The sequence below is a fragment of the Delphinapterus leucas genome, chromosome 13 (assembly GCF_059928025.1).
Source record: "Delphinapterus leucas isolate spDelLeu-1000000601 "Yukka" chromosome 13, BTC_Dleu_Yukka2, whole genome shotgun sequence".
In the NCBI taxonomy this organism is placed as follows: domain Eukaryota; kingdom Metazoa; phylum Chordata; class Mammalia; order Artiodactyla; family Monodontidae; genus Delphinapterus; species Delphinapterus leucas.
In genome coordinates, this window is record NC_143141.1 from 72,870,212 (window position 1) to 72,894,288 (window position 24,077).

General features: G+C 43.4%; 2 protein-coding genes across 5 annotated transcripts in view; one reads left to right on the forward strand and one right to left on the reverse strand.

Annotated features, from left to right (window-relative positions):
• Positions 1-15,863, forward strand: part of RBKS (ribokinase) — a 77,931-nt gene extending 62,068 nt beyond the window's left edge. For all 3 annotated transcript variants that reach the window (XM_022574179.3, XM_022574177.3, XM_022574180.3), the window contains one exon: positions 11,758-15,863. In XM_022574179.3, the coding sequence (XP_022429887.2) occupies positions 11,758-11,931 (174 nt within the window). In that variant the 3' untranslated portion in view covers positions 11,932-15,863. The remainder of the gene's footprint in view (positions 1-11,757) is intronic.
• The window catches only part of MRPL33 (mitochondrial ribosomal protein L33), a 30,717-nt gene extending 7,902 nt beyond the window's left edge, over positions 1-22,815 (reverse strand). Inside the window, exons 1-4 of one of the 2 annotated variants that reach the window (XM_022574185.3) lie at positions 22,678-22,815; positions 21,804-21,822; positions 19,440-19,546; positions 13,333-13,411 (exon numbers count right to left, since the gene is read on the reverse strand). In XM_022574185.3, the coding sequence (XP_022429893.1) occupies positions 13,333-13,411; positions 19,440-19,546; positions 21,804-21,822; positions 22,678-22,699 (227 nt within the window). In that variant the 5' untranslated portion in view covers positions 22,700-22,815. Of the gene's footprint in view, positions 1-13,332; positions 13,412-13,562; positions 13,870-19,439; positions 19,547-21,803; positions 21,823-22,677 lie in introns of those variants that run through there. The other variant, XM_022574186.3, reaches the window with a different exon arrangement.
• Between the last annotated feature and the right edge of the window lie 1,262 nt (positions 22,816-24,077).

Sequence of the window (24,077 nt, forward strand, 5' to 3'; positions counted from 1 at the left end):
AAAAGACAAAAATCACATCAAAACTTTGCTACATGTGGTTTCGGATCGATATGAAATAGTGATCATTTGAAATATATTAAGGCAGAAAATATTTGCTTTCTTTTAGTCAGAGTATTTTAAAAGACTATCTCAGCCAAATAATTGAAATTTAAATGTAATAAATTAAGGTGGCTAATAGTTGAAGCCAAAGTCATGGACATTTATGACATAACGAGTAGTCTATGTTCCCTACAGATTTATTTAGAATAAAAATCAGCAGCACTTACACAATAATGATTAGAAAACTGGATTCTCACTGTCCATCGTGTTGCCCTAAACTGATCTGGTTAGGGAAGGCTGGAAGGTTGAAGTTGGAAAGGATATGATCTCATCCTTATGATGTAAATATGCGCTGATAAGAGAAGACAGAAATATTCAGATTTAAGCTGTGAAATGGGGCTCTTGTATAAGCAGCTTCGTATCTCGTGATATGTTTATCAGACGGACTACTCAGTTTTGTCTGCCCAGGAGAGAACCTTTGCCCTTTCCTGCCTCGGCAAGATAGGCCAGGCCACGCTAGCTCTAATCTCCTGGTTAAAGTCCTGGCTCCAGGGCTTGGGGCTTGCCTACGGCTCACTGGTGGCCATGGAGACTGTAGATTGAAGTAAACAGGAAGGGAACTGGCTGGGAGATGTAGGAATTTCTGGCTCAGTGGAAAGAAGGCAGGGAGCTACCAACACCTGCCTAGCGAGCCTTGCAATTTGGAGGCTGCTGGTTAGGGCTTCTTAATGCACCGGAAGACCCTGACTGGGCCACTGGCAGTTCTTTGCGGCAAGAGGCCCTACTTTGGTGGTGTTTCTCAAACACCGTTTTTTCATTAATCACCACCCACCCACCCACCTCAAGGAGACTTTTAAGAGATTTTTTTCCTAATTGTCCTCTTCTTCCATGAAATGTAATACCACAGATATTCATTCATATTCTGTGTGTGTGTGTGTGTATCTGTTTACATACTGCGGTACTCCCACACACACAAGAATGAATTTTCAGCCCCGAGAGTGCATGCCCTGGATGGACTGCAGGCTCTAGGCCGGGCCTTTCTCTTTCTCCTCACATTTGGAGTGAGTGGTGAGGTCAGTCACACGGAGAAGGTGGACAGGGTGGCCCATGCCCATCACTAACCATAGAAGCCCTGACTCCAGGTTCCAGCATGACTAGAGGAGTGTCCTCTCAAGTCACATTGTCCCCGCACCATCTGTTCAGCCTGCCTGCCATCCTCCGGGCTCTGCCACCACCTCCTCTCCCTGGCAGGAGCCCTCTGCCCAGTGGCTGGCTGACTGTGATGGAAAGCAGGGTCCTCCATCAAAGCAGCAGCACAGGTAGAGGCATAGCTTTCCCCGCCAGCAGGTCACTTCCTTCCCATGCTGTCCTCCAGCCCTTCCCAGCTCTAGGCCTCTCCCCAAACCCTCACTCACTGTTCTCTGTTCCCTCACCCAAATGAAAGCGTGAGATTTATCAGGTTCCCCAGTCTTGCAATGACCTTTATACTCTTCATTTCACATTTCTTTAATACCCTGCTCACAAACTCTTTAAAGTTCTCAGAAAGTATCTCCCCTGCCCTCACAGAGAAATGGATTTCAGAGACCCCCAGCACATACAGATGGCCACTGCTAGAACTCTCTAGAACCTGGCTTCCTTGTAATTAAGAGCTACAGGACATACTTCTATCTTCTCTGCCTTTCCAGACTATGAGAGCATTCCTAATGCCCTCTTCTACTTGGAGCTGGGAACATGAAGCCAGGCACAGCATAAACCCCTGGCCCTGGGATCCGCAGGATCATGACCCTCTTTGTTCCTTAGAACCCTCTGACTTAGATCATGGGCTTTTATTTCCAAAAAAGTTAGCAAGTTAAGGGGCCTCTAAGATGGTACCATCGAGTCTCCCCCACCTTTGTTGAGCACCTGCTCTGCTCCAGGCACTGTGCTAGGCCTTTTCACATACATTATCCAATTCAGTATCTACCCCCTATGAGGTAGGTTCCTGTAATATTCCATATTACAGATAAATAGTCACAAGAGAGGTCACACAAGAGGCTGAGTCACTTGCCTAAGTGGTGAAATCAGGGCTTAAAGTCAGGCCTGTTTAACTCCACACCACTTACTGCATTGTCCCAGGGGAGAAAACATGTTCCCACTTGAGAAAAACATTTTTCCCAGCTGTGTACAGAGGGGCTTCACTGTAGTTTACCATTCTCAAAAGATGACACAGTTAAAAGGGAAGAAGGTGGGATTTAATTCCAGGTGTGTGTTCCCTCGGTGCTTCTTCCCCAAGATCCATGTCTCCGGCCCGTCTGTGATTAGGCCTTTAAGGACAAAGAATGACTTTTCCTCTCCCAGGCCCCACCAGGTGTTCATGCCTCAACCTCCTGCCAACGGGAAAGAGGCAGAAGCCCCATTCTTAGAACTTGGAAGCAGGAGCAAAGCAGAAATTGCCACCAAGTTAGCCTGAGGGCAAGCCACGTCAGCGGCCCTGCCTGCACGGGGTTGGCAGGTAGCAGGGAGCCTGGTGGGTTTACACAGATCGCTGTCCCTTTCCTGAGCCCCTTGCAATATTCTTTTTTATGAAGAAGAAATAGCACATTGACTTGGGATTTAGTCATATTTCATTCATCCCATTTGCCTTTTCCCTGGCCTCTAAAACCATGAGCCTGGCTGAGGAATTCAGGTCCACAGTGTAGGCTTTGAACAGCTTTGTGTAGGGAGAGGTTTTGAAAAGAAAGGAAAGTGGTTATCTACTTGTCAGATGGAATGTGTTAACAAATCAGGGAGGAATGCAAGGACTTTAACTGTTAGGGTCCCTTGGCAGTTTGGGTGATGAATCATCCAGCGTGGGTACGGATTCCTAACAAATGAAGCCTCACGATGACATCATTCTTGCAAAATCATCTGGGTTTCTGTTGTAGGCGCCTGACAAGTTCTTACCTTGGGGATTTTCACCACATGGCGTTTGTTGTTGTTTTTTTTTCCCCAGCCACAATTAATACCCATCATGCCTTACAATTCACCCACTTTTCTATCAACTGGAATTTGGCAAACTAGGACTTTCACAAGTCTGTCTCACTATCATCCCTCCTACAGGGCATTCTTGGGACACCTGTGCTTCTCACCTGATCACTCAGCACCCAGCCTCCTGATAGTCCTGGATTCAGTCAGGCTGTTATTTCAGCAGCGAGCCTGGGCTTGCACTAGTCTGAGGGCGTGGACGTGATGAAGACCACAGAGGAGTGCAGGGGCATCTAGGAAGGTACCTAACCCAGACTCGTGGGATCAGGGAAAACACAGTGCTTTGAATATGGTGCCAGTCAGCAAATATATGATGGCTAAGTTAATAACTGAGTTGAGTCTTAGGAGAGGAGTAGGAGTTAGTCTAAGGATGAGTTCAAGGGGAGGTATCTCAATGAATGAAGACCCGTGGTTACAATGTGTGAGTAGGAAAAAGTAAGAGATGAAACTGGGTAGGTGGGCGGGAGCGCCTCATGTGCCATGCTAAGGAGCTGAAATATTATCCTAAGAAAGATGAGAAATGATCAAAGGGCTCTGGGCATGGAAGTAAGGTGGCTTGATTTACAGCAGTATGGAGGATGGAGTGGAAGGGGCCAGACTGCGGACAGAGAGACTAGTTAGGAAGTTAACGCAGTCCTTTAGAGGTGATGTGAGCATGAAGTAGGGCAATGAGGTAGGGATGAAATGAGAGGACAGATTAGCAAAATATTTAGAATTTGCACTTGGCAACTGGTGATTATCCAGAAGACCCCCCAGATTTTCAGGGTGGAGTTGCCACAAACTGAAAAGATAAGAAGAGGCCCATGTTCAGCCAGAGTTATCAGTTCGATTCGGGTATGTTGAGTTAGAACTGCCTGCAAGAGACCTGCAGCTGGTCGAGCTGACTCACAGGTAGTTAAGATACACGAATCCCAAGACAGAGGAGAGTGTGGGCTAAAGATAATGACTTAGGACTCCTCATATTCATAGCAGTCAAAACCATAACAGCACAGTATTTGACACACCCAGGAAATTAGGGGAAATGAGAAGGGCAGTGGGTGAAGGACAGAACCTGAGGGAATACCAATGTGGATGGTGGGGGAGAAGGAAGACAGACCATGGCAGAGACAAAGAAGGAGGATCAGAGAGACACGGGGGCCCAGGAGGGTGCCTTACTGCTCTGTGCTTCTCTCCCCTCTAAACCTTATGGTTGTCCTGTTCCTCATAAGTAAGCTCTTCCTCACCTCCCCACACAGCCCTTATAGGTGAAAGCGGCTCCTGATCCCAAAGCACATTCTTGCAGCTTCCAGCCATCCCTCCTCTACCCTCCTGAAGAGATTCCTGCATCTTCATGGCTCATACAATTCAGTTATAAAGCCTCAACTTCCTTTCCTGGTCATTCTCTGTTTATCTAAGCCTGGCATCTACATAACCATTTCTCTCTCCACACCTCCCCCCAATGCTACCATCACAGGACGACTTGAGTACCGTGAGGATGAACCATCACCAAGACTCACAGTTCCTAGATGCCCCCACCTCCAGGGACTCTTCACCTCCACTCCAGCCTCCCATTCCCATGACGACTCCCAGGAAATGGTTAATACCTGGCACAGCTTCAGTCCTGTGGGAATAAACCTCACATCCTACTCTGACCACAACCAGCTCTCTCACCTCTTCTCCTACACTTGTGTTCTCACTTTCCTTAGTGCCCTCCATTTTCTTCTGACCTGTTGACCCCCCCCCCGACCTCTCTTCCTTTTTTACCCGGGTTAGACTCTCCAGTTATTCATCTGGTTATTCTTCTTTTTATATAAATTTTTTTTTTAATTTTTTGGCTGTGTTGGGTCTTTGCTGCGTGCAGGCTTTCTCTAGTTGCTGCGAGTGGGGGCTGCTCTTTGTTTTGCAGTGCACGGGCTCTAGGCACATGGGCTCAGTAGTTGTGGCACGTGGGCTCAGTAGTTGTGGCACACGGGCTCAGTAGTTGTGGCACACAGGCTCAGTAGTTGTGGCTCGCGGGCTCTAGAGCACAGGCTCAGTAATTGTGGCACACGGGCTTAGTTGCTCCACGGCATGTGGGATCGTCTCGGGCCAGGGATCAAACCCGTGTCCCCTGCATTGGCAGGCAAAGTCTTATCCACTGCACCACCAGGGAAGCCCCATCTGGTTATTCTTTCCTGAAATCTTTACTCCCTTTGTACCTTCCCTCTTCCCCCACACCTGCCCAAGGCAACTCTGGTTCCCATTCTCTTCTCTGCTCCTGCCCCAAGCACACAGAGGGAAACGGGATCCCATACAGAAGAACATCATTAAAGATTCACGGTCTTCACCCTCATCCCTGTAATTCTTCATCGCTATAGAAAACATAAGCCCTTCCCATGGGGAAATAGGAAAAATTGAGCAGTAGCCCAAAGCCCAATCTCTCTCCCAAAATAGCTTCTCCACCTGCTCTATTGCTAGATTTCCACACAGATGTCCTTGGTACAATCTTGACTGCCATTTACCACATTTAGTCTTACCTTGGGCAAGTTACTTAACCTCCTTAAATCCTAGTTTCCTCAGTTTTAAAATAAGGATCCCCCAGGCTTGCTGCCAACCTCCATGGCACTTTGTGCAAATTAGAAGGCGCCTCTCTGAATAGGTGTAGCTTGGGGAGCTGAGCACAGCCTGCAGACCCACAGTCACCCCGTCACCGGGGCACCCTCGTGCAGAGCCACCTTGTATGACCAGACACTGCAGCCCCAGCTACACCGACCTCCACAGGGTTCTTAGGGAACAAAGGCGATAACCTACACAGTGCCCAGCAGAGAGGATGACCCTGAGCAGAACCTCAGCCAGAAGAGCCCTTGCGGACCACCTGGACTTGTAGGTATGCTCTGCTGGGGTGGCACCTGCAGCCATTTCAGGCATTGCCTGCCAGCTCCAAGAGGTTTATCACTGTGCTCCCCTCTCTCGTCAGAGAGCAGACCCCTGAGAGACTGGGACATGTGCTGCTAAGTTCAGTGAGAGAGCAGACCAGGGTCATAGTCAAGGGCTCAGGCAGGCAAGGGGCAGTGGGAGGGAGCAGGGAGTGCGAGCAGCTAGACAGAGAGGATGGTCTGCAAGGGAGAAGGGAAATGAGCAGCCCGCCTCCCCAGGGCCACACTGCCTCCCCCACCGCACACGCCAGCTCTCGGTGCTGTCCTTAGGAGCACCCGCCTCTCAGACTCTCCCCTTGGGGTCCTCTCAGCCGCTGCTGATGAGTGCCATCCCTACGCCACCAGCCCTGCAGGGTGCCTCGCCCTCCCCCAGGCCCCCACCAGAGGGCTCAGGTACTCCATAGGGTGTTTTGCTCCTTCCACTTCACTGTTAATCCATCTGCCTCCCGCGTCCCACAGGCCAGAACCCCTCAGGACCCAGGAGTGTGCAGGCCCTCAGGAGAGCAGGAATTTCAGAATGCTACATCCATTCTCTAAGAGCGGCTCTTCCTTAAGAGGCAATTATTGTGAGAAGGCAATGAATAGTAGCCACGTGGGTATTTTTACTGAAGAAAGATGAATTATGTCATCACCCCTTTTGGCACAAAAATAATTTTCAGTAAAAGGTTAAAGCCATCATGTTGTATCAATGAGAACTATTCCATTATTCCAAGAATGATTGATTGGAAAGTACTTTACTTACAGGAAAATCACAGTGATACAATACAGCTTCTACTTAAAGCGCTTTCCATTAAAAAAAAATTATAACCAGTGTATAAAAATAGTTATACTGAAGATGTGAATCAACAGCCGAGTAATTTATTGGCATTTGAAAGCCCTGTGCTATAAATAGATTCAACAATGAGACTATCAAGTAACTCTGGGCTGTGGCAACCTAACCTCCATTTTTTCTGACACAAAAGAAAGTCACATGTAGTTCAGCAAGGGACATCTGGCCCCCTTGGAAGAGATCACTGGAAGAGAAAAACACGATGGAACTAGGACCATGAGTCTGGCCAACTCAAAGCGCTGGGTGAGGCAGTGGAAGAGACACAGGGGACAGAGATATGGTCTCTGCCCTCAGAGAGTTTTCAGGTTGTCCCAGACTGTAGGCCTGTACATACAATCGTCAGTACAATGTTTTAAATGCCTAAGAGAAGTGCAAATGAATGTATCACTCCCTTTCTTTCCCTTACACTCTTCGGTGAAAGTTAAGTAGTACTTTTCTACCTTTTCACTCATAAATTTCAAAGAGCTTTTCCACTGTTGGATGTAATGTGACTTTTAAAATAGTATTCACTGGGGCTTCCCTGATGGCGCAGTGGTTGAGAGTCCGCCTGCCGATGCAGGGGACATGGGTTCGTGCCCCGGTCCGGGAAGATCCTACATGCCACGGAGTGGCTGGGCCCGTGAGCCATGGCTGCTGAGCCTGCGCGTCTGGAGCCTGTGTTCCGCAACGGGAGAGCCCACAACAATGAGAGGCCCGCGTACAGAAAATAAATAAATAAATAAAATAGTATTCACTGGCCTTCACATCTTTGAGCTGATGGCCCCAGGAGTCTCCCTACTTCTTTGTGCTTTTGGAATGAGGCGAGACTGCTGCGCCCTCTTTGCGAAGAAGAATGTGGATCACCACCCCTACCCCCACCATCTCACTTCTGGTGAGAAGGTGGAGACTGGGGCAGCTGAGAGTTGGCCCATCAGCAGTCATTAACTGAGCATTTACTACTTTTAAGGACTGTATAACTCTGGGGAGTCATCAGATAGGAAAGAACTAGACAAGATTTCTGGCCTCTCAGAGGAGTTTAATACACGGGATTGCCTCAATCAAGGTTCTTGGTTGAAAAACCGAACAGCTGTGTTACTGACACGGGGCACTGGACACCATCACAACGCTGCCACTAACATCCCAGAGTTCAGTTTTTCTGCAATCACTGTCACAGCCAGAAAATGTTCCTCCCAGTTCCCTGGACTTTGAGGAGGGTGTCACTGGGTGTCACTGCCTAGTCCTTAGTTGCAAAGGAAATTGCCTCAACGAGATGGGGTATTTCCAAATGCAGAAAAGAGGTTCTCTCAATTCAGTTCACCCCGACTTGTAGTAGATGTCTACTTAACTAAGAAAAAGAGGGAAATCATTCAGAGGCTGAAATTGGCCCATTTGCAAATTCACACAGTGACCGATCCTGATTTTTTTTTTTAACTTCTTTAGTAAAATTTCCTTTGTTAAAAATTTCTCGGGACTTCCCTGGTGGTCCAGTGGTAAAGAATCCGCCTTACAATGCAGGAGACGCGGGTTTGATCCCTGGTCAGGGAACTAAGATCCCACATGCCCCAGGGCAACTAAGCCCACGCGACACAACTACTGAGCTCGCGCGCCTCAACGAGAGAGCCTGCGTGCCGCAAACTACGGGGCCCACGCCCTCTGGAACCCGTGCACCACAACTACAGAGCCCATGGGCCCTGGAGCCCGTGCACCACAGCTAGAGAAGAGAAAACCCGCACGCCACAACTAGAGAGAAGCCCGCGCGCCACAACAAAGAAACCACGCGCCGCAACTAAGACCCGACACAGCCAAATAAATTAACTAATTAAAAAAACAATTTGATACAAATCCTTCTTCATTTTTCTCTGTATTCTTAAAAAAAATACACACATACTCATAGACACAGGTATTTTCCTTCCTCTCTCTTCCATTCCCCCCACCACCCCCACAACCTCCTATCAATCATGATGCTGAAATCTTTTCTGGCTTAACTAATGGACATTTCTCCAGGTATGTGCATGTATTGCTAACCTTTTCGTATTAATTGCTGCATATTTTTCCATAATACAAATGTACGAGATTATTCACCCATTCTCCTATTTGATAGAAAATCACATTATTTCCAGTGTTTTGCCTTTGGAAACAATGCAGCAATAAGCATCTTTGAGCACATATCCCAATATTATAGGAGTTTTCACTTCTGTAGATTTCCAGAAGCAGGACTGCTAAATCAAAGGACACACACATTTTTTAACAAATACTGTATTACTCTTCCACATTCCTACCAACAATATATGAGAGTATCATTGTCCTCTCCATTTTCATCTTGCTGCTCTTGCTATCAATCTTACTATTTTATCAATCTGATGGGTAAAAAATATTATTTTAATTTGCATTTTACTTAACAGCTGATAACTTAGTATCTTTTCATGTTTACTGGCCATTTACATTTCCTTTTCTGAAATTGCAGACCCATATCCTTTGTCCATTTTTATCCTGCATTTGTCTTTTTCCCAGCAATTTGAAGGTGTTCTTTGAGTATTAGGAATATGTCATATGTATTACAAGAATTTTCACCAAATTTGTGCTTTTTAACTCGGATCTTTTTTTTTTTTTTTTTTTTGCCGCACAGCGCGGCATGCGGGATATTGGTTCCCCGACCAGGGCTTGTACACGCACCCACTGCAGCAGAAGCACGGGGTCTTAACCGCTGGACCGCCGGGGAAGTCCATTTGGCTTTATTTACAGTGTCTTTGGACATATTTATTTTTATTTTTTTAAATTATAATCTAATCTTTTTTTCATTATGGCTTTCGGGTTTACTGACTGGCTCGTGGTTTCCCTGCTTGCAATTATTCAAATATTCATCTAAATTTTCATACTATGTTACCGTTTTATTTTTTATATTCAAGCCTTTAACCTACCTGGAATTTAATTTTGTGTATGATGTAAAGAGGAATCAAGACTTGAAATCTTAGAGTTTGCCATAACTCTTCATATGTTGTAGTATTTTCCATGTTTTCATAATACACCCTCCACCCAGCTCATAATTTCTCTGGTTTCAGACCTTTCTCTTGTCACATTGCTGTGTTGTAAGCTGAGGGAGGGCATGTCTGTCTGTCTCTTTCTTTCTCCATTGTTTCCCTCAGGAAACACTTAATAAACAATTGCAAGTCACCTAGCATAGAGCTTGACATATTTTAGGTACTCAGAAAACATTTCTGGGAGGAAGGAAAGTGTTGAATTCACACCTGAGTTACTATGACTCCTTGGCAAGTTGAATATTGACTGCTTATCTTTGTTAACAAGGGGAAATGTCATTCTCCTTAAAGCCATTCAGTGCCTCATGAGTTCACTCTGTTCCTCCTCCTATATCTTTGTTCTTTGAGGCCTTCCTTCTCTCTATAAATCTGTCTCATTTCATAAGGATTCCCCTTAGGCAGCCTTTCTTCAACCATTCCTTAAAATTCAACAGTATTTATAAACTCTGCCATACTATTTAGCATTTAATCCACAATTGATTTTATTCTTTTTCAAGTACCCATCACTGTGCTAGGCACACAGCTTAGTAAATACTTAAACTGCAACTGAAACAATCATGCATACCAAGGTATAGCCTCAAGATTTGTTATGAAAGCTCTTGGGACTAAGGAAGCAACAAACTGGGAGAAACTGGAAAATGACCCTGAAAGCTGTTAAATACCAGAATGATTTTTCAAGTGAAATTGTATTACATTTATTTTAAATACATTTGTTGGATGAACACATGACTAGGTACTGCCCTACCTGAAGGCAGAGGTCAACAGACTTTCTTTGGTATTTTCTATTTCCATGGGTCCCTATATGGCCTTCACCAACTTGGGCCTTTGGAGATTCAGGGGAAATGGAACTAAGGCTTATATGACCCTACATTAGTTTGAAAATAACATCTGAAAGGCTCTCACCACGTTCCGCATGAATTTTTAATGGAGAAACAGCTAATTCTAGGGCTATGGCAGAGAATATACAAGATGAGCCTGGAGCATCTTATAATGTCAGAAAATAAGAAAGTGCTCAAAAAATAAAATGATGGAAGTATGTCAAAGGGACACAAGTACCAACTGAAAGAACTCCCAACTGCCAAAGCTGGAACAATTTGAGCAAAAAATAAATAATGTAGTGCTGGATTATAGCCTAAGGAATAAAATAAATATCCCTGAGTTCATACTTATATAAGTGAGCAGCTGAATAAATAAATGAGGGAGAAGAAACAAATCTCCCATAGAGAATTCCAATTTATGGAGATACTCCATAAATGGAGTTACTCCACCCTCAGGGAGGTAGAGCATAACTCCCCACCCCTTAAGTGTGGACTATACTCAGTGATTTGCTTCCAAAGAGCAAGTATAAAGAGAGAAAGTAACTTTACAATGGTGAAACCTGGCCAAGACTACCTTAGCCAAGTGCTCAAGATTAACATCATCAGTGTAAGTCATGTTGACAGTATGTACCCTTGATACGACATGATGAGAATGACACTTCACCTTTGTGGTCTTCCTCCCCAAAACCGTAAACACAGTTTAATCATGAGAAAAACAGACAAATCCCAATTGAGGTACATTCTACAAAATACTCAACCAGTCCTCAAAACTATCAAGGTCATCAAAAACAAAGAATGTCTAAAAAACTGTCACAGCCTACAGCAGTCGAAGGAGATATGACAACTAAATGTAATCCAGGTATCCTGGATGAGATCTTGGAACAGAAAATACACATTAAGCAAAACTAGTGAAATCTGAATAAAGTATGTAATTCAGTTAATATGATAATGCTATTATTTCGTCAGTGGTGACAAATGTACCATAATAATATGTTTACAGAACTAGACGTGGGGTATATGGAAATTCTCTACTATCCTTGTACCTTTTCTGTGCATCTACAACTATTTTAAAATAAAAAGTGTACTTAAATATTTTGAAAATACAGTTTGGGCAACAGATGGCTACATGCTTATCTCTACAACTGTGCTTTTAATTACAGGGCGCTGGTGACAGTTTTGTGGGAGCGTTGGCCTTCTACCTGGCTTACTACCCTAATCTGTCCTTGGAAGAAATGCTCAAGAGATCCAATTTCATCGCAGCAGTCAGTGTCCAGGCTATAGGAACACAGTCATCTTATCCATACAAAAAAGACCTGCCCCTTGATCTGTTTTGATTGCTATTAACTCCAAAATAAATATACCTGGAAATAAAGTATACTTGGGGATGGCCACTCTTAACTAGCAACTTACTATGTCATCTTCTCCTTTCTTTGCAAATACTATATTCATTTACTAAGTCATCCTCAAGCCTTCATTTATTTCTTTATAATGATGATTTCTTTGCTTTTCATGCAAAAGTCAACTAGACAGAATTAAGGATTCCACAACGAAGACATGTACAAACAATACCACTATTCAGGAACCAGCAAACTCTACTGCCAACACATCATGATACTATAATGTAACACCATACAGCAGAGGTTGCATACAATGGTGTTCAGAGTCAGAGCAGAGAGTGTTAAATAAGCGAAGGGGGCATACGAATTGGGCCACTCAAGCAGTTCCTAAGAGGGGCAGCTGACATTCAGCTTTGCCTTTAGTGTTGTCAAAGCTTCTGGTTTTGCAAGGGAAGCCAGAAGTTTGGATGTTTATTGAAATCTTTCAACGTTTAGGTATCAGCAACTGATTTTTTTTTAATTGTAAATACCACCTGTGGGCTGCTTTCAGCCCATGTGCTGAATAGACAAGTCATTTGCTAAGCCAGATTCTAAGTTTTTTGAAAAAAAAGGTGATTCATGCATGTCACAGACCCTTTACGCTGGGCTTAGGTAGGATCAGGTGCAAGATTTTTCTTGTAACCCAAGACCACAATGTAGAGTTTCAATCTAAAAACAGCCAAGATCTCACCTAGTACTGCTTTGAATTAGAGCTTTAACAAAAGATGCCAGAAAAATAGCTGATTGACTATCATGCCACAAGCCTCTAAGATTCAACAACTGTCTAATTTTATTTCCAGAGAGCTGCGCTCACATCCTCAGGAGATAGATTGGGCCACAGGGAGGAACACCTGTTATTTTGGAACAACATTGGTTTCTTAATGCTTGTGGTCATGGTGAACACTCTATCCTTCTCCCCTATAAATGCAGTAGGATACGTACCAGCAGAGCTCAAAATGTGAGCTGATGCTTACCTTCAGCCACAAATTTGACAAGTAAAGGGGAAAAATGGGCAATTTTGAAAATCTGTAGTAAACAATAGCTCGAGTGGGAAAGTGTACAGATCTGGGTAGGGCAGGAATCCTTATCTGACAGGGATTTCCAAGCTGTGTGGTACCACTGCCCCAGAAGCCCTAGCCATTAGCTTTATGGAAATACACTATAGCGCCTCTTATAAAAAAAAAAAAAAAAAATCTAGGAGTTAAAGCAGTCCAAAGCTGTCCTAGAAAATCCTAGATACTACTTTGGAGACATGAGTTTGAGAATATGGACCAATGGCATTTTTCTAACTATATAAGCACAAATCAAAAATAGCAGTTCTCTTGGTTTCTTCTGTGTTACAGCTGGCTCCCTTCTTACCATTCCTGCTCACCGCTGCCATCTCTGTTATTGCATGGGAGTTCTTTCAAGATCACTCTGGACTGTGACTCTGCCTTTTCTGTGAAGTACAAGAAAGAACAGACTGGAAACTCTTGCACAAATCTCACTATGGAAAATTTTCTTTTCTTATATGAAACAATGGTTATTTTTTAGGAATGTAGTTTTTAAAATTTCAAATAGTGGGGGAAAACACCACTAAGAGACAATAGTACAGGCTATTTTAATATTTTTATTAAGGGCTATAAAAATATCCAGAAAGATAAATAAACGTGATGCAATGATATATGTCCTAATATGAAGAACTTTCTTTCACTCCATTGTTTTCCTTCACAATGGCCTTCAAATCACAGGAGGCAGTGATTCCATGCCATTTCCTCTTCTTTCATTACACGCTGCAGAATTTCTGAATCAGTATCCCGCCCTCAGTCTTCTCACTTATAAATCAAATTCATTTTCAATCCATTGTTTAGAGGGAGCGTATTTTTTTCTGTTCCACAAAGAGGACTTTTTTTTTCACTGAAGGAGGAGAAAAAAGGATTGTAGCAGAAAACTAAAAAGTATCGTCACCATTTTTTAATAAAAATACATATCAGACCATGAGCCCTCTCTTCTTTTCTTTCCTTTGTCATGAGGATGGAGCTGACTTGCTAACTCACTTCCTCAATCCCAGAGATCAGAGAAGACTGGAGAAAATGGTAAGGAAAACAAGGGAAGGTGCACCAGCCAATCAGCGGCATCCCTGGTACCCCACAAGGTCACATTTCAACCAATGTGAAATAATCAAATTTAAAAAAAGAAAATTACAAGCAAAAAAATAAAAACGTCTTCACCCAGCTAATGTCTACTCTTGTAGGAAGTGAAGCAAGAGCTAGACTCCAGAAAAAGAGCAGTAAAAACTGAGCAGACCGGGCTTCCCTGGTGGCGCAGTGGTTGAGAGTCCGCCTGCCAATGCAGGGGACACAGGTTCGTGCCCCAGTCTGGGAGGATCCCACATGCCGCGGAGCAGCTGGGCCCGTGAGCCATGGCCGCTAAGCCTGCGCGTCCGGAGCCTGTGCTCCGCAGTGGGAGAGGCCACAACAGTGAGAGGCCGGCACACCGCAAAAAAAAAAAAAAAACTGAGCAGACCACAGAAGAAAAGGAAGCCTGGCTGAAAGAGTAAATACACATTAAACCTTGTACTTTCCAGAAATGGTTTCATATACCCAAATATAAATTTTCAAGTTTGGTAATAGATTTAACATCATAACCCAAATCTTATTATTTTAAACATCATAACAGAGTACAGTTCTCTGAAACACCCAAAACAAAAATGCCAACTGCCTGGATGAAAGATTAGAGACCAGATGCTAGGCAATTAGGTTTTCATAGTTCCTGTAATGCCCTATTATAGCACTCCATTAACATCACACATCTCTCCCTCACCCCCCCCCACACACACCACCTGAATTCTTCTTTGCCAAAAAAAGCCAAAAACAGTGCATCCAGGAAGATCCAGAACTCAAAAGACTAAGACACAACAGCAACTCACCTGTCCCTACCACATATAGAGATTTTAGCTTTGTTTTTTTGTTATTCTTCTGTATCAATATGGATACCCTGTATATGAGATTCCCAAACTGTCTATGATTAAGAATTAGCTAGAGAGCTTATTTAAATACACTCCTACTTCTTACCTCCACCTCTACCCTAATTCTGGTTCTGTAGAACTAGAGGGGGACTGGAAGTCTGTATTTTTTCAAAACCCTCAGATGATTCTGATGGGCAGCTGAAATTAATAACCATTAACCAGTCAACAGAATTTTATCTATAATGTTAATTTAAAATACATATTTTATTACTTTGTATATAGGGATACTTTTAATATACTTCAAATCATCTAATATTAAACATAAGTAGGACTCATGCTCCTCCAAAGTCCAAGGAAGACTACAAAGCATTATAAGACAGTAGTAAAGAACCCAAACAGCTTCCTACCAGACAATGTTATTCATTGCAAGAAATATTTCCCCCATGTTTTTCTACATGGAACTAAAAAATGGATAAAAAAAAGAATTTGTCTCGTGGATAACCAGTCAGGAGATTATTTAAATGACCTTGAACAGAAATAACTGATGAATATTAGTAAAGCAAGGCTTTATTCATAAAAATTTTGATTTACTTGCTGCATTCCTTCCCTTAATTCAAAGAATAAATATTTAAGTTCACAGAACTGTGCTAGGCAAAGTGGAATTTATGAAAGCGTAAAAGTCCCTGATTTAATAGCAGTGTATCATGAGGTGCCTGTATGGATGTCCAGGAAGCCCCACAGGAACCTAAAGATCAAAGGGGACTGGAATGGTGAGGGAAACGCCTCACAGAGAGGGTCAGGTTTAGCCTCTGAAGCAGCAGCAGCATCTGGATGAGCTAAAACAGGAAAGGGCATATAGTGCAGAGAAATGGTGATAGGAGGTAAGAATGACAGTGTTGACCACAGGGGAAGGTCCTGATTAAAAAAAAAAAAAAAAAGAAAACAGACTAATTTGGCTCCATGTAATAGAAAAAATATGGGGCCTGGAGTCAAAAAGATTGGGTTCAAACCTTGGTGCCACCATCTATCTACTGTGAGTCCTTGGGCAAATTTCTCAAAATACTCTTCCTTCAGTTTTCTTCCCTATGAGAGGGATAACTCCATCTCCCTCACAGGTTGCCAGACAGCAAACACTCAGTATGTGTTAGATGAGTTGAAATGACACACTGCTATCCACAATCATAAACATAAATTAATTTTCTGTCAAAATATTTGCTGCTTAATTCACAGAAGAATGAATCTGTCAAGTTCTTCCCCTACATCTAACCTAAATCTATTCTGCTTCAATTAAAGTCTATATTGTCTTGTTTAGTCATCCAAGGAATTAAAACTGACAAGTTTTCATTTTCTTTATAATAAACCTTCATATATTTAACAAAGTTTAATAAGCTTATGCCTCAACCTTTAATCCTTCCTCCTTGGAAATTTGCATCTAGTTTCATATGAGGAAAAGGAGTTTGAAAGGACTTGGGCTGGTTCTAGCCATAGAGTATACCATAAAGTCCTCAAATAATTGGGAATTTTTCCATGTTTCCTTGCCTGATTTCCTTCATAAAGCAGACAAGGAAAACATTACCCTTAAACTAACCATTTATTCACTGCAGTAAAATATGCTGGGAGAAATGCCAAGCTATTTGGTACCCTGGGCAATGGGGCAGGCCGCAAGGCAAATATCACGCAAGTGTCCACGGCATTCAGTAAGTGGGCAGAAAGCCAAGCGCTCTGCTGTCCCAGAACATTCTCTTCTTCAGAAGAGACAACGTTGTGCCGCCATGGCTCCAACCATTGCTTATCAGAAAAGCTCTAATCGTCTGTTTGAAATTTATATATGAATCTTTTCTTCCACTTTCAACTTACAGTCAGAACTGTTTATGGCTGTATCCTTTCCCAATCTCAAAACTTAAAATCAGTCTGACAAATAATAAGTTCCTAACGCCTCCATACAACAGTGAAAATTCCAATACATTTTCACACTTAAAATATCAGAGAAGGTTATGCAACCAACATTTATTAATGTCGTATAAGTTCCTAAAAAACTCTATAATGGAGCTAAAATGCTAGAAAAACAACTACTTTATTGTAAAGTTCATCACTTTGGGTTTTCACCAGCTGATACAAAGAAATCAGAGGGAGAAAACCACCACACCAATCCAATATCACATTGCTATGGTCTGAATGTTTGCATTCCCCCAAATTTATGTCGAAATCCTAACCTCCAAAGATGATGGTATTAGGAGTTAGGGCCTTGGGGAGGTGCTTTGGTCATGAGGGTGGAGCCTTCATGAATGCGATTCATTCTCTTATAAAAGAGACTCCAGAGCTTGCCTGCCCCTCCACCATGTGAGAACACAGCAAGAAGAACCCCTTCCTATGAACTTGAAGAGGGCCCTCGCCAGAAAGCGACCATGCTGGCACCTTGATCTCGGACGTCCCAGGTCCCAGAACTCTAAGAAAGATCTGTTGTTTATGAGTCACCCAGTCTGTGGTACTTTGTTATATCAACCCAGACTAAAACACATACCTTATCATTCTAATAATTTTTCCACCATATGAGATGTCATCCTGAAATTCAGACTCCTAATTATCAGGTACAAACCCCTTTTTATTATAATAAAGAACGACCAGAAATTTTAACACCAAAAATACAGCAGGAAATTTTATTTCTGTTAAAGAATGGAATTTATACCAATTTTAGGCTGACAACTGGGCTTCTCAGAGCCTTTTTTAAATGCCTCCTTACATTGGTACAGCCCTCATTTTTTTTTAAGGTGGTATTATTTTTGTTTTTCTTAGACATTGACGAATACAGCATAATGAACAGTGGCTGTGAGACCTTCCGTACAAACTCTGAAAGCAGCTAGTAAGGTAGCTGTCAGCCAGATTCGCATTAATGCCCAACCACAGTTCACGCACCAGTAAGTGAGTTTTAGCCTCCTATGAAATCTCTCGATAACAGGTCCATACGTACAGTGATTCCGGGCCTAGACTTGGAGTCAGACAGTCCTGAGTTCAAATTTGTATTCTGTCACATATTTTAGCTGTATGTCCTTGATTAAGATCCTTGGTACCAGATTCCTAACCTATAAAATGGGGTTCAGATTGCCTGGAGAGTATGGGTGCTTATGTTACTATGCATTCACATATCCGAAGACCTGAAGACTTGTGTAGGTAAACAAAGAAGACAGAATTTTCCATTTGGTCTGGTTATTCACAAGCACTAGCTTGTTTCCTTTCTCTCAAGGATCACTGTCTTTTGTTGCCTATATTGTCCTTTTGTTGTTGTTGAGTTTCAAGTGGGAAAGTAAATTCGGTCCCATTGCTCCATCTTGGCCACAAGTGAGTCGATCAGGTCTTGTTCTTAGTTAAAGAAAAAGTTGATTATGACATTAAGTGCCTATCTTTCATTATATAATGGATTAATTTGGAGAAATAAGATTCTAGCACCAATTTCAACTCTGATCACCAGCGAGGTGTCTCACAATTCAACTCAACTCTGACACTATCCGCCTGGAGATAGTAACTCAGTAACAGCCAGATGGAAGTGACGCATAGGGCAAGGTACGGGGAAGGGGACTGAAGCTTCCGTGCCCTCTCTGAGCACGCCAGTCTCCCAGAATCGCCACGTGATTACCAACCCAGAAGCTCCGGCACTGCCATTATTAACAAGCAATTATAAAGGGGCTGTTTAGAAGCAACGGCACAAAAATGAGATGAATGGCCTGCAGTTTTGTTTGCTAGTTAATTTTGCATAAATTGGCTCATGAAATCCAAAAACAGGATAGGCTACCACCAACAGTAATCGGGGTGCTGACCCTTTTTATCTGGACTTTGGAACATTTGTCTCTTTCAGACAAATGTTTCTATCCACTAAGGCCATTTACAGTTATCACTTACTATGGCATTTTAGCAGATGGTACAAAACAGAAAATGAAATTTCCTACCCTCCTGCTCCAATATATAGACAGCATACTCCTTTAACTCGAATCTGGACCTAATTACTTGCCACTGTTGGGCAGATGACCCCGGCAGAACATTCCCTCCCTTTTTCAAGACACTCTTCTCTGTTTCCAGAACAATATCCCCTATTCTATTTACATGGCTGCTTTCTCACCTTCAAATCTTTGGTTAACCATCTCCTACTGGATAGACTTTCCCTGAACTATCCTATCTAAATGATAAAGGTAGGATCCACCTCCCCCCAACTTCATCCTGTATCTCAGCATCCTGCTTGTTTCTCTCATAGCACTTAGCATAATTTGTCATTTTTCCTTTCTCTCCCTTCCAAAACCAGACTGTAAGTGCCAGTACCACAGGTATTGAGTCTATCTTGTGTCTTCGTATATCCCAGCACCTGGGATACTAACTAGCACCATGGTAAACTTTCAATATGTGCTTGGAATGAATGCTATAGTGACAAAGGGGCCACAAAACTGCCCAAGATGTTCAGCATCAATCTGAAAAGGGCATCAGGCCTTGAAAGCATTTGAATTTATTATGGAGCAACTTCTCTGAATCTTACCTACTGGATCATAATGCAAGAGAGTCAGTTTCTCCCGCAGTCGGCTTCTCTTAGTGTTGAAGGAAAAACCTGTTCCAGCTTGGCTCAACATTTTCACCAGAATTGTTCTAAGATTTAAAAGCAAATTGTTACAAGCTGAGGAAACAGAATAAAATCAGTCATGGGGGGACGGCACATTTTGAGAACCCTATACAGCAGTATTACTTGTGAGACATCACTTAAGCCTTAAATTCAGTTCTAAGACAGCCTATTTTTCTATAAATCACAGCTTGAATGGTTCTGATTCCCAAGATTTGTTCCATTACGCAGGGTGCCTTGGTAATGACCTAACCAAAGCAACAAGAACAATCAAACCACACTGTGGGAACCGACTCAGACACCCACCTTTTAGAAAGAGCAGAAGTCAGGAGTGGGAAAAATACCAAGTACTGGTAACCCTAGCTGGCCAGTCAGGAAGATGGCTGTCTCAGAAGAGCCCTATCTTCCACGGATGAGTAATAAGAGTAAAATCAGGAAAGGACAGAATAAAGGTATTGGAACTTTTACATTGACAATGTGCAAAACCTTGTTCCCCTTTATATTTTGTTTAAGTTGTTTAAGTTCTAGTCATCCAAAGCATTAAAGTTCATGTTTTGCCTCACTGGACCTTTTAATACCTCATACTATTTGTTACTCTTGCACATGTCTTGTCTCCCTATGTAGATCATGCTATTTGATTTCTCATCTAAGTCCAAAAAAGAATTTGAAGCATTCAAATATACAATATATCTAAGATATATTACACATCTTTGCATCCCTTTCAATATACAGCACAGTGCCTCATACTAAGAGGGATATAATATCTGTTGATTAAGATAGACAATAATCAGTCATTCATTCAAAAAGATTCAACAAATATTAAGTGCTTACTCTGTGGAAAGCACTATAGGAAATGCAAAGCCCTGTAAGTCCACATCTGCACCTTGGAGAACTAACAGTAATAGTATGGAAGGTGGGCCTCCCTGGTGGCGCAGTGGTTGAGAGTCCACCTGCCGATGCAGGGGACACGGGTTCGTGCCCTGGTCCGGGAGGATCCCACATGCCGCGGAGCGGCTGGGCCCGTGAGCCATGGCCGCTGAGCCTGCGCGTCCGGAGCCTGTGCTCCGCAACAGAAGAGGCCACAACAGTGAGAGGCCCGCGTACCGCAAAAAAAAAAAAAAAAAAAAGAAAATAGTATGGAAGGTGAGTTGTGTACACAAGGTCTGTAAGGCAAGACATACATGACAAATGGCACAAGGATTCAAAGAACATGACAGGCAGGGAGCATCTCTAAAGAAACTGAAGGCATGGGAGATTCCTACAGAACCTGAAGGTGGGAAATAAATAACTGGACTGTGGGAAAAGCTATATTAATCAATAAAAAATATTGAGGGTAAAACACTAACATACATGTGTTTCATTAACTTTAATCCAAAAAACCTAGTTTTAAGGATTTGTGATGTGTCTTGGGTTGTAAACAAAGGCTGCTTTAGAATTTTTCTATTTTTAACACAGAAAATCTTACTTTGGTTATTGCCTACAAAATTTATTTTGAAATACCAGTTTGGTATTTATAGTCTCTCTGGTACAGCATGAAATCTTTAGCCTTTGCTATTTTTGAAATGCTTATACCATGAAGGCAAAGGATTACAAAACTCAATAAAACAGGCTCTGTCGATTAATCAAATCACAGCTTGTTCTGCTCGATTCCTGTAGTGGGCTCCAGACAAAAGTCCCTTGGTCCTCAACCTGAGGAAAGAGAATTGCAGTGGTAGTCCAAAGAGAGCACGGGGACCCTGATGATTTGTTTAGGAACAAGACAGCAAGAGCAACTTTTTTTTTTTTTTTGCTGTGTTGGGTCTTCGTTTCTGTGCGAGGGCTTTCCCTAGTTGTGGCAAGCGGGGGCCACTCTTCATCACGGTGCGCAGGCCTCTCACTATCGCGGCCTCTCTTGTTGCAGAGCACAGGCTCCAGACGTGCAGGCTCAGTAGTTGTGGCTCACGGGCCTAGTTGCTCCGCGGCATGTGGGATCCTCCCAGACCAGGGTTCGAACCCGTCCCCGGCATTAGCAGGCAGATTCTTAACCACTGCGCCACCAGGGAAGCCCAAGAGCAACTCTTAGTAAATTATTTGAATGTTCACTTAAGTAGGTCAGTTGCGAAGGAGGGAAAATATTTTTTGAAATAGTTCATAGGGCCAAAATAATTCAAGTAACTAATCCTCAAATCAACTTTTAGAAAACTGAAGCCAAATGCTTAATTTCACACAAGGATTCATTGGCAGCAGTGGGACTGATGAATCTAACATAAACAAGTGAAGTTTAAAAAGAGAAAAACTTTTACTTACTTTGACTTGGTCTTGGCAACTTTTTTGTAGGGAGGAAAGAGAAAAGAAAAATAACGATTTATTATCTTGCTTATGCAAAGCTCATATAATGTCAGGATAATCAAAATTATTTAAATCATGAAGTAGGCCATAAATTGTCACTCAAGTCACTACTCCCTAGCTATTAGGGATCCCGTTAGGATTTTATAGAAGGTTTTTAAAAATCCAATCAGACCACCACAGTTCTGGATGTAATGCTATAGAGTCTCTTTTCAGTTGGACTGGTTACCTTTTAAATCTTCCTAAACTAAGATCTGCTCCACTTGCTCCTCTTCTAAGGTGCAAACACTTGAACTAGAACAAGCCTCTTGTTTGATAAGTTAACCTGTGCAAACTCCAACAACCATCACATCAGGTGGGGAAGTGAAACTAACTCTAACTGGGAAGTCAGCCTGGTGCATGGAAGAACACTATCTTGGGAGCCAGAGGGCTTCTTTCCCAGCCCAGCTGTATGACCTAGAGTCAATCACTGCTCCTCATCTTTAGAGTTCTAGACGACTGAACTAGAGGTTTTCCCCAGTTAGCACGTCCGGAGATTCTGCTGACACACCGCTACAGAGGGCGGGGGAAAGCGCCCCACTCCTGACGGGCTGACTCTACAGTCCGAACGAACCGCAACTGATCCAGAACCAGCGCCGCAGACCCCCGGGACCCACTAGCCCCGCACTGAGCGCGGGGCGGGTCATGCCGGGCGCTGTAGTCCTGAAGGCCTGGGAAGTCGCAACGGCAGCTTCCCGACCGGCGCGGGCACCCCACCCCGCAACGTCCCGGGCCCCGCCTGTCACGGCCTCCCGCCCCCGCTGCAGGCCCTGCCACCGCCTCCAGCCCCACTTACAGGTAACCGCGGATAGGAACATGGCGACAGCAGCCTCGGAAACAGGTCCAAATTCCCTCAACAAATAACTGCTTCCGGGGCACAGGCCTGTTCCGGAAGAGGATACCGGGAGTGCTCCGAAGCCACGCCCCCCTGTTTAAATCTCAGGGCTGAACCCGCCTCTATCCTGTGTTCTTTACACTCCAGGTGTCTCTTTCGTGGTGCTGGAGTGTGGAGTCCCCTCCCCTTTTGGAGAGGGCCTTTGTTATCGCTCGGGGTTCGCGCCCCAGGCCCTGACTCCTACTTCTGGGTCAGAGTTAGGTGCTTTCCATACATGTTTCATAAATAATCGCAGCCGCCTACATTAAAGCCACAGGAACTCCCTATGTTCCTCAGCCGCTTCGGGCTATCGGGCTCCCGCGTTATTTCCTTAAATTTGTTCCTTTTTTTTGCCTCCTCTGGCCCATCTCCATCTCCACCTAGTTAACATCTACTCTTCAGTCCCTCCAGAACTGAGAACTCCACCTGAATATCCCTATTCCTTAATTATATGTTGGATTTCTAGGAGGGCAGGGCCCTGTGCATCTTGTTAACTGCTGTATCTAAGCATCTGCGTGGCAATAGGGACCGAATAGCCGAGATTGGGAGCGCTGACATAACTTGCTTAATGTCACAAAACTAGTAAACGGCAAAGTCAGAATTTGAACGCAGATTTTGTCTGACTGCAAAGACTCATGCCTTTCCCTCTAGACATTGGGACCTAACCACTTTGCCATCTTCCAATCTTTACCTCTCCACAAGGAACCTGGGCTCCTTCAACACCAGGTACTTCAGCAGAAACCTCATTTCCCAATAATCAGGACTTAAGGATTTTTTTTCCAATCTGTGATTTTACCTATATATTAAATTTTACAAACATGTGAAAGATTTATTCTCATGGATCATCCTCACTGCAAGTAATAAAATTATTAAAAAGAGAAAATGTAGCTCTCCAATACAATACAACACAATTTTTAAAATTAGGACTGTCCTTGCCCTTAGTACCTCTAATGTTTTTTGTTTTCTCCATAACTTAATTCCAGCAACTGAGCACCCTCTAGGTGCCCAAACCCTTCCTTACCTTGTGCAGTTCAGCTGCTGACAAACAAGAGCTTCAGGTGTTCAAGAAAGTAAGGTTTCTTATTTAGGAAATTCCTTTTGGGGATCTATAGGAAAGGAACACAGGACTGGAAGCCAAGGGACGTGAATTCTAGTGTTTGTTCTGTCCCTTAGAAAGTCATTTCAACTCTTCAGACCTCAGTTTCGGGCCCAGTGTGGGCACTGGATCAGTGATTCTCATTCCTGAAGGTATATCAGTCATCTAGGGTCCTTTAAAAGACCTGGATGCCAGAGGAGAGGCCCAGAGTCTGTACAGTATTTCT